At 37.8% G+C, this 10,772-nt stretch overlaps 1 protein-coding gene across 2 annotated transcripts in view; it reads right to left on the bottom strand.

Annotated features, from left to right (window-relative positions):
- LOC150099345 (heterogeneous nuclear ribonucleoprotein D-like) overlaps positions 1–1,808 on the bottom strand; it is a 34,885-nt gene extending 33,077 nt beyond the window's left edge. The window contains exons 1-2 of one of the 2 annotated variants that reach the window (XM_090403612.1): positions 1,500–1,808; positions 79–119 (exon numbers count right to left, since the gene is read on the bottom strand). In XM_090403612.1, the coding sequence (XP_090259738.1) occupies positions 79–119; positions 1,500–1,711 (253 nt within the window). In that variant the 5' untranslated portion in view covers positions 1,712–1,808. The remainder of the gene's footprint in view (positions 1–78; positions 120–1,499) is intronic. The other variant, XM_090403611.1, reaches the window with a different exon arrangement.
- Between the last annotated feature and the right edge of the window lie 8,964 nt (positions 1,809–10,772).

Consider the following 10,772-nt stretch of genomic DNA (forward strand, 5'->3'; position numbering starts at 1 on the left):
GTCAAAAAATAATGCCAAAATTGACACTCCCCCCCCCCCCCATTTGAAAACTTAAATTGCAGATGGGGAAAAACTTACTTTGTTCTGTGTCCCAACTGATTCCACCAATGAACAATTTCCTGAAAGTATAACAAATACCGGCATGAATATATATTTTAACCATCATTTTATTACACTTCTAATCTGGCAAAATTTACGTTACCTTTACTCTCATTACTCATTCAAGAAGACCATAAAGTGCTCGTTTAGGCTTAAGTGGCCACTGAAAATTAATCTTGGAAGGAAAGTAATTAGAATTGATACTGAAAAGTTCAGTAAGTAAAATTTGCTTTACTCATTATTCTAAATTTTAGTCTGTTAAGTTTCAAAATTATGTAAGAGTACTACTCTCAATATGTAGCACATTACAGGTTTTGTATAAAAAGCGCAGCACAAGTACCATTGCTTTCAGGCTGCATGATGATCCTGTGAAGTCGAGAAGGGAAAACCTGTTGGAAATAAAGTCAGCATTAGAGAAGGCTGAGCCACATTCCCCATCAAAATGGTGTTATTCATTTCACCTTTAGAGAAAAATTACTTTTATCTCTTTCTCTTTAAGATTGGAAATTTTAAATTTACATCTTTATTCTCAATGCTTCAGAACATTAAAGTTCAATGCCTGCAGTAAAATAAATTTTAAATTTATTCTTATTTTCAAAAGCTTCAGAGCATCATAGTTCAAAGCCTGCAGGAAAATATTAGTTATTAAATTCTTGACATTAAACTTGAGTAGCTTTATCCACTTCAAGCCATTTAACGTATTTAATACTTAGTCACAAATTATATCTATCCATTATCTAAAATTTTGAGGCTATTTTGCAAATTTCGTGATTTAATTTTGCAAAATTAAATCACGAAAACTCCACACACACACACACACACACAAAATAAATAAATATGAATAAATTCTTTTGATGGCTGAAAGGAATACAGCACTCGCTCTTTATGTTAGTATTTAAAATACAATTAAAAATTCCAAAATACAATCAATGGGCATAAAATACTAGTCAATATAAGATTAATCAGTTACAGTTTAAAATAGCATTTTACAACATTTTAAAAAACATCTAGAATTACTCTCTCAAATAAATCCTTACATTCTTGATTTCAATAATCATACCGAATGAGCCGATGAGTTGAACCTACAGAAAATATTTATATGCATACATCTTAATTCAAAAAATAATACAACACAATTATGAATTAAGCTTTTATGATGTTAAACCAATCGAAAACTGAAAACTACACTTTAAAAATACCAGGATTACAAAAGATAGAGATAGCTAACAAAAGATCGATAAAAAGGCGCCATTTTCCGACACAAAAGCATTGTGTCGGAAAATTGAGCCATATTGAAATTTAGTACAATAAACAAGGTATCTTTATTAGAAACTATCTTTTTAAAAGATATTTAACAAAATGCTCACTTGTAGGTAAAACGCAATAAAATTAATAAGTACCTTTCTTCTTCGTCAGAATTCTTAGCTGCATCATCAGCGGAGGCAGCTTCGACCTGAGTTGATTCGCCTTCCTGCATGTCCATGACGCCATTAGCGTTACTTGCATCGCCCATTTCTCCATCTTGATATTGTTCTGTATAATTTCCTTCAGTATAATCACCATAGCCCTGATTCTCAGCATTATAATTACCTTCATACGATTGCTCCTCCATTTTTATAAATCTTCAACTACAGCTATATATAATAAAACCAACCGAACCAAACACCAACACACGAAAAGAACAGATTCCCGCAGTATAGCTGCTAACGGATCTCGGTGGTTCGCAAATTAAATTCACGTGAGAAAATGCTTAACCGTTATTGGACAATGAGAACCCAGTGTATATTTTGTTCACACACAAAGGGAGAAACCCAAACAAATCAAAATTAATTTAAATAAAATAAAATAAATGTTTAAAGACTAATGGTCGAAAGATTAAACAATGGTATCTTTTAAAATATGATTTAAAATAATGCCATGAGTATAAGTTATTGCAGCCAGACATCATATACTTAAAATGAACTTATCCTTTATTCTCTTTTTCTTTTGAACTTATCCTTTATTCTTTGTTTTTAATTAAGGATATCTTAAGAGAGTTGCGAAAATATTTCAGGACAATTATATAATAGATACTTAAAAAAAATTTCTGATCAGTGACTAGTTCAACTCCACCATTTATTCAAAATAGCTTACTTATCAATGACACGAAAATGAAACATATCCGATTTCACAAGAATTGGTCAGTATTCAGGTGATGGATAATTTGCTATGTAGTGGATGTGTTTGAAAAGAATCGTTATCTTTGAATATCTTTCATTATGCACTCTACGACTAATGAAATATTGGATGATATCTGGGACTGTATCCTTAATTATCAACTTGTATCCACAATGGAGATCTAATTGTTATTTCCTTGCAAAAATTTAATTACTTGTTTTTGTTTTCAAAAACCAAGAAAATTGTTTCATTTTTTTTCATGAATAAGATTTGTATATTTGGGGTACAGTCTTTCTCTTGAACAGCCTGACTTTAATACTTTGATGCCCTTTTTTTACATAGTTTCTTTCTATATGATATTAATTCCTATCCTGCTCAAAACTAATAATTGATCAATTGCAATTTCAAATTCCATGTATACTTGTGTATCCTTAACCAGTGTGAATATTTCACATCAACGATAATATAGTCAAGACTCAACTTTTTTTGTCTTCTTTTCATGTATATTTCTAGATCTTATTGGAAAAACCTGTTGTGATTGATGAGAAATGCATGTCGAGAAACAGAAATCTACCAAGCACTTACTACGAATATTATATTTATTCTCTTCTCCAACTTTTTCTAAAACATTTCAATATGTCCGGGATTCATTTCCTACAGTACCGTTAAGATCTCTTACAAGGACGACCTCGTATCATATGAGAGCAATCTAACCTTCCCCAACGTCTAAAAAATTCCTCCACTTTTTCCGTAGGAGAACATTCTGTGTGACCATAAGCACAAATACATTCCCCTGTTCAATTCATGATTTTGAAATTTACATAACTCTACTTGAAATTGCCCGACAGCTACAAAGTTCATCTTCTTATGTACTTGTTCTATATACTGCTACTGCTTCCTTTCCCTGATATTATTGTAGCCTAAATATAACAATCTATGTTTATTATTAGCAGGATACCACTCGATTTTGTCTTCTTTATCCCAGTAATACTAATCATGTGCACATGTTATTTCTCTAGGTCTTTTGCCTGTTCGTTTGTTTTGTATTGATGCTTCTCATATTCATGGTGCCTATTTGAAATTCTGCTGACGTTGAGTTTGTTATTCACCATTCATCCGTCATCTCCCAGGAAGACGGTAGGGGAGGGGAGAGCTTACTCATTTGGATCGGCCCATCTAAGAAAAGTACAATTCTATATGTCGCAAGCAGTGGCAGCTCGTGGCTTGAAATCGCGGGGATGCTGCAACTTTCGAAATATACATACACACTGTAAGTACAGTGTATACATGTGTATTGGAGGCCGAGACGAGAACCGGATTAGGTATTAGAATCAGGAGGGAGATTTTTTTTACCTCAGTTGAGTGCTAGAGGAGGAAATTCGATTCGGAAGCCAGCAGAATTGAAGGAAGATTAGAAGGATAAGGATAAGTGGGAGTTATTTGAGAACATTTTATTAATATAAGAATAAGAAATATATATTGCAGATGCCAAAATTTCAGGTAAGTGGGTAAGGTAAGGTAAAGGTAAAGATTGAGACAGGTGAGCACAAAGTATAGTGATTCTGAATATTGTACAGCAAACTGCAGACTAGTCTTAATCATCATGAACAGTCCATACGATGAACTAGACTTTAAGCAGCTGCTTGCAATTTTCCGATATGTAGGAAACCTGCTACATACAAAATGGCCGGGTAAAGTAGAGATCCAACAAATCAAATCGTGGAAGTCGAATCTGAAGACTATCAACCTTCAGAACCTCTCCCCACCACTTTTCAAGATAACACAAGAGACAACAACCCAGCCACAGATACTCAGACCCCGGAAGAACCAGACGACTACCAAACGGTGAGCAGAAAAAAAACGACACTACCCGAAGAACCGAACACCAGTCAATGGACACAGCGCCATAAATCAAAGAACGAGTCCCGCCAGTAATCTTAAGAGACAAAAAACAATGGTCGACAATTTCGGAAGCCATGAGAAACTCCGAGATTAAATTCAAAACAGCCAAAAACTCCGATGAAGGAGTCCGTGTCCAGCCCGAAGGGACATCAGACTACCGTCGGCTAACAAAGTTAATGACGAGCTAAAGACCCCATACCACACTTTTGAACTGAAAAGCGAAAAAACCTAAAAGTTGTCATCAGAGGACTGGTAGAAGAAATCACGTCCGAAGAAATAGCCATCGACCTTAGATCTCAAGCACTGGAGCCCATAAAAATATCAAGAATGTACCGGGTAGAGAAACTTCCCATGCCGCTGGTTCTCGTGGAAATGAGTAAGGAACAAAGAGAGATTTATGATCTCAAAATAGTTTGCAATCTCAGGATTAAAACAGAACCACTCAGAAAGAAAGCAATAGTAAGACAATGCCATCGTTGCCAGAGATATGGGCACGCACAGAAACTGTGCAGAGCGGAGTACAAATGTGTGAAGTGCGGGGACAGTCACCCTACTCACACATGCTCCAAACCACGCACAACTCCAGCCACACGTGCAAACTGCGGCGGCCCACACCCAGCCAACTATAGAGGCTGCACTCTCCACCCAGATAACCTGGCAAGAAATAGAAAAGCAGGCACTCCACCAGCTCAAAAACGTGCAACACACCTTGAAGAAGGAATCTATCAGCGAACATCACGCAGCTCATATACTGCAGCAGTCACCTCAAAGGCTAAATCAGCAGAACCTATGCCCAACAGTCAGAACACAGCTGCTATCCTAGCTGCCAGCCTAGGGGAGATGCTAACGGCTTTCAGCAAGACCAACCCCAATCAGAGTGATACAAACAAGTTCTTAAAAAACACTCAAGTCATCTTCACAATGATAAGCAATGAATAATACACCTGGTTCGAACAACTTCATACAGATCGCATTTTGGAATGCCAACGGCCTAAACAACAAACTCCTGGAACTACAAGAATTTACAGCAAAACATAGAATATACATCCTCTTAATCAACGAGACGCACTTCGGCCCCGCGACAACCCCAAACTAAGGAACCACGCACTACTTAGGAATGACAGACTCAATGCCAGAGGAGGTGCAACGGCTATCTTTGTCAAAAAAGACATAAAATACAACGAGATCAAGAAGACAACGACTACACACCTGGAAGAAACTGGAATTGAGATACACACCAACAATGCAGGTAACCTAAAGCTATATTCAGTCTACAACCCTCCACGCAAACCACTATTAGCCTCGGATCTCTCCCAGCTCCTCGACACAAACGAAGCAACAATTGTGGCGGTAGACCTAAACGCAAAACATCCTACATGGCACAGTAGGAACTCCAACAACAACGGGAAGAGCCTACACACGTTCGCCATGACAAGAAACAACATCATAGCAGGTCCCACCGCACCAACACACTATGGACCGCTGGGAAGACCTGATGTGCTGGATATAGCCATTTTTAGGAACACCTCGCACCAATTCCAGTTACAGGTAGTCAATGATCTTAGCTCCGACTACAATCCAGTACTACTAAGCCTAAGCGGGGAAACAGAAATCATCCCCAGGCAGTCTTCCACAAATTTCAAAAAGCTGAACGCTACTCTCCGCAACCACACAGGACCTGTTCAAACCATCTCCTCACCAAAAGAAATAGATACAGCGATCAGAAAACTGGAAAGCACAATCCAAGCTGGCCAAGCAGCAGCTTCCACCTTTACCACTCCAGCTCAAGCCAACCTGCTCCCAGAAGAGATTCTAAAGCTCATCCACAGCAAAAACAGGATCAGACGCCGTTACCATACAACACTGCTCCCCCCCCCAGGATAGACGAGCTAAACAGGGCAACAAACCTAGTCCAATATGCGATCAAAGATCACAAGAACCAGCTGTGGGAGAAGAAGCTAAGCTCCTTAAACACCAAAGACGACTCATTGTGAAAAATGACTAAAGCCGTTCGCAGCGACCGTCCCAACATTCAGCCAATCCAGGGAGAAAGGGGCATGGCCTACCGAGACGACGAGAAAGCAGAAGCCTTTATGGACGCCCTGAAACTGCAATTCAGCCCAAATTATGTGCATGCGGACTTGCACTTCGTTGAAAAAATACACAGGCATGTCCGCTGTGCACTCCATCAAACCAGCAGTCAAGAAAACACAAGCTACGCTACACCAAAGGAAGTACACCAAATCATCAAGAGCGTCAACAACAGAAAGGCCCCAGGTCCTGACGAGATTTCAAACCAAGCCATAAAAGCACTCCACCATAAAAGTTATGCATCTAGTGGCGATCATCAACGCGATGCTAAGACTCAACTACTTCCCCACTCGCTGGAAACGGGCAGATGTAATCCTCATCCACAAACCTGTAAAAGCACCTCAATTTCCCCAGGACTACAGACCTATCAGCCTCCTATCAAATCTGGGAAAAATCGCGGAAAAGATAATTCTGAACTGCCTACAAAACGAAACGGACAAGATCGACCTAATCCCAAAAGAACAATTCGGATTTCGCAAAGGCCACTGCACAACCCAACAGGTCCACAGACTTATAGAATTCATAACTACTGGATACAATTGGAAACAACACACATGTGCAATCTTCCTGGATGTGGCGAAAGCCTTTGACAAAGTATGGCACAAAGGCCTTATCCACAAACTAATAGCTGCTAATACCCACTAAACCTCGCCAAAATCATGGAATCCTATCTGAAAGACCGAAAATTTCAAGTTAAGCTACGTAGCCTCAGATCCTCCATGAGAAGCATCACAGCAGGTGTCCCGCAGGGCTCCCTCCTATCGCCGCTACTCTTCAACATTTTCATCTCAGACATACCAAACACAGCATCAACCACCATGGCTTTCCATGCAGACGACATGGCAATACTGACCAGATCACTCAGGCCACACAACGACTACAAGACGCAGCGACAAATCTTGAAGAATGGTTTCAGAAATGGAGAATATATGTCAATTCCGACAAGAATACGGCCATACTCTTTACAAGAAGGAAAGCAACCCACCACGGAGCAGTCACGATGTTCAACACTGATATCCCATGGCAAAAAGAAGTAAAATATCTGGGAATCAAACTGGATAACCGATTCAGCCTCAACCCCCACATCTCACATGCCTGCAACAAAGCCAACTCAGCAATAGCTCAACTCTACCCGTTACTCAACAGAAGAAGCAAAGTCAGTACAGAAAACAAACTAACCATATACAAAACAATCATCAGACCCATACTAACGTACGGATCGCCGGCATGGAGCCATACCTCCCCCAGCAACATCAAAAGACTACAGGTACCACAAAATAAATGCCTCCGAATGATCTTCGACGCCCCGTGGTTTGTTAGGAATGCTCTCCTCCACCAAGACGGAAACATGCCAGACACCTTCGTATCTCAACCAGACTGCTGCCAAGTACTTCGCCCAGGCATCACTCCATCCCAGTTAACTCATTCGTAATGCATCAAATTATGATGAAAACGACAGATGGAGACACAAACGCCCGAAGGCAGCTCTGATCATCGCATCAAACGATTCTAAATAGTCCTAATTCGGGCGAGCCACGCGCTCAAAAATTTCTCACTATCAATAATCACAATCTAGCGATGAAGAGATAAAAATCCAAGGGATTGACGTCCATCTCGCCATTTAAGTTAACAGTTAACAGTATACAGGCGTTTGGATAAAATATCAAAATTATGGTAAAATTCAATATTATTGAATTTAATTCAATAAAATTCAATATTGTGTATTATCGATAAAATTATACAGTTTAGTGTAATTCAAAATTACTTAAAAATAAAATCCATTCTTTTAATTACGATTTTTGGACATTACAATTAATTATTTAAAGAGACGGAATAAACACGATAAGCACCACTCTACTACTGGCGAAAACTGCATATAAACAACAGTTGAACTGCGCGACGAACAGTTCCGCATTAGGCTAATAGCTCGCATCATCTCCTGATACAATGACACTATGGTAAACACAGTGCTGCTAGCGTCCTTCGTCCTCCTAAGTGCAACAAGATGGATTTTTATTATTTTTTATACAAAATAAGAGAAATGTATAGGATGGTTAATCATAATATTAAATATTACAAGAAAATATAAATAAATTAGTAAATATATTTATATATCAAGAAAAATTGGGGTGCTGCAGTTCCGCAGTGCCTATGCACGAGCCGCCCCTGGTCGCAAGTTACTCGAGTTAAAAACTACAGTTTCACTTTGTAATTTACACCAAAGTGTATAAGTGCCAAACAAGTACAAATATCTTTTTCTTTTAAATTCAGAAGAGAAACAACCTCCTGATACAATGACGGTTACACGTTCTGGTTCATTTCCAAGCCTCTTCGTGAAATGTCTGCCATTCAGTACTTACAGCTTTCTCTGACAGTCCTATCATAACATTATGCAAACATACTGCTGCCCTTCTTGATTCTTTATTATTTTCCATTTCTTGAATCACTGAACTTATTAAATCACATCTTACTGTAATCGGAACAGTGCAGTTCATACCTCTTTTAGTTCTTCGCAATGAGGAAATTAGATCTCCAATAGTTAAGATAACGTCTCGTTCGTCTTGATAGTATTTCTCGAATGTATCTATATTAAAAAATCTTTAATTAATTTAATTTTAATGAGAGTAGATGGAGCTTGCTAGTCCTAATTTTTTTTTTGAAATCTGAAGATTGTTATTCCATAGCTGTCATTGTCAGTGACAGCTAACTTCCTTGCTAATTATTATTTTCAGGATTTTGCGACAAGACCATGGCTGAAATACTATAGGTTTAGGGATTTTTTTATTATTATTATTATTATTATTATTATTATTTGACACCTCCAGGGAGTCCAAAGACTCATCGAGGGAGAGTGTGCCAACAGCATCGAACGATTCGTTCCCATCCAACTACTAACCGCGCTCAAACTTATTTAACTGAGCCATTAGTAGCAGAGGCTCTACCAATCGACCAACTTTAATTTCAATTATATACACAACTTTGTAGGAGAAAAACCGTGTCCTTTAGTGACTTGCTAAGACCTACTAGTTTGTGATTCATAATTAAGAAATTACACTTTTTAAAAAATTTCCATGAAACACTGCAATAACATTTGGTCCCATCTCTTCGTTTCATTAAAAAATACCAGATAACATTACCACAATCAACTGATCACTATCTGCAGGAATACTAATCAGTGAGCAACATTATAGCATTTGTCACTCCAAATCCACAACACAAGCAGATCACTTAAGCCACCTCACTATCATCGTCACAAAACTGCCGAGGAATTAGAAATTCTGCTGACGTTGAGCTGCATAGGCACTACGGAACTACAGCATCCTCAATTTTTTTCTCGATATATAAATATATTTACTAATTTATTTATATTTGCATGTAATATTTAATATTATCATTAACAATCCTATACAATTCCCTTTTGTATAAAAAAATAGTAAAAATCCATCTTATAGCACTTAGGAGAGTGAAGGATGCTAGCAGCACTGTGTTTACCAAAGTGTCATAGTATCAGGAGATGATGCAATGGATACAATGATGCGAGCAATTAGCGTAATGAGGCACTGTCTGTAGCGCAGTTCTACTGTTGTTTATATGCAGTTTGTGCCAGTATAGTATCAAGATTTTGATCTTGCTGCTGTCATCCATGCTGCAGATATGTCAAAAAACTTCACCTTTCATACCCTTCTCTACAATAGATTCTTTTTATTTTTATATACAGTTCTTCATCGGTTAATTTTGCATCCAACTAGTTCGAATAATCGTATATTCTTTCGAATGCCAATGATCTCGCAGAGTGTCTGACCATTATCCACATACCACAAGTACAGAGCGTGCTTGTGAAATGCATGCTTCCAGCAGTCTCAGCTTCGTGGCAAGATTCACTGATTTGGTTTTTTATATTTTGTCCATTGTTTATAGATTTATTTCCGAATTTACTATCCAATATCTTATCTAATAATTTGCTTTTTTCGTTCTCTTCTTTCCAAACATCGTTATTTACTTATTTTTTTTTTAATTTTAATTATCAACCCATATCTCCATCTTCAATAGAAGGTACAGAGATGATATTTTTTTAATAACAATTAAAGGATGCACGAAATTTTTATAACATAAATGAAAAGATCAAGGAATATAGAGAGAGAAATGGAAGGAACATCTGTCTTAAATGGAAAGATATCGATTGACAAAAGAGGTTGATAGATATAGACCAAAAAGGGGAGAGAGAGAGAGAGAGAGAGAGAGAGAGAGAGAGAGAGAGAGACCAGCTACGAGATGAAAGACCAGTGAAGTCAGAACAGGCAAATACCTAATCCTTGATGAGAAGAAGGAAATATGCTTCAATATGTCATCTTCAAATTTACGTTATTCCTTTTTTGTACTTTGAACTGAATGTTCTTCCTTCCCAGATTTTCTAGTAATTTCATTCATTCTCCTTTACAAAAGCATATTAATGATTCTCAGGGATATTGGATCTCCGTGTATCGTGCCACTTGTTCCGGAACTATCATACCTTCCAGTTTCTC

The sequence above is a fragment of the Typopeltis vanoorti genome, chromosome 14, assembly GCF_054136105.1.
Source record: "Typopeltis vanoorti isolate ZY-2024b chromosome 14, IOZ_Tvanoo_1.0, whole genome shotgun sequence".
Lineage (NCBI taxonomy): Eukaryota > Metazoa > Arthropoda > Arachnida > Uropygi > Thelyphonidae > Typopeltis > Typopeltis vanoorti.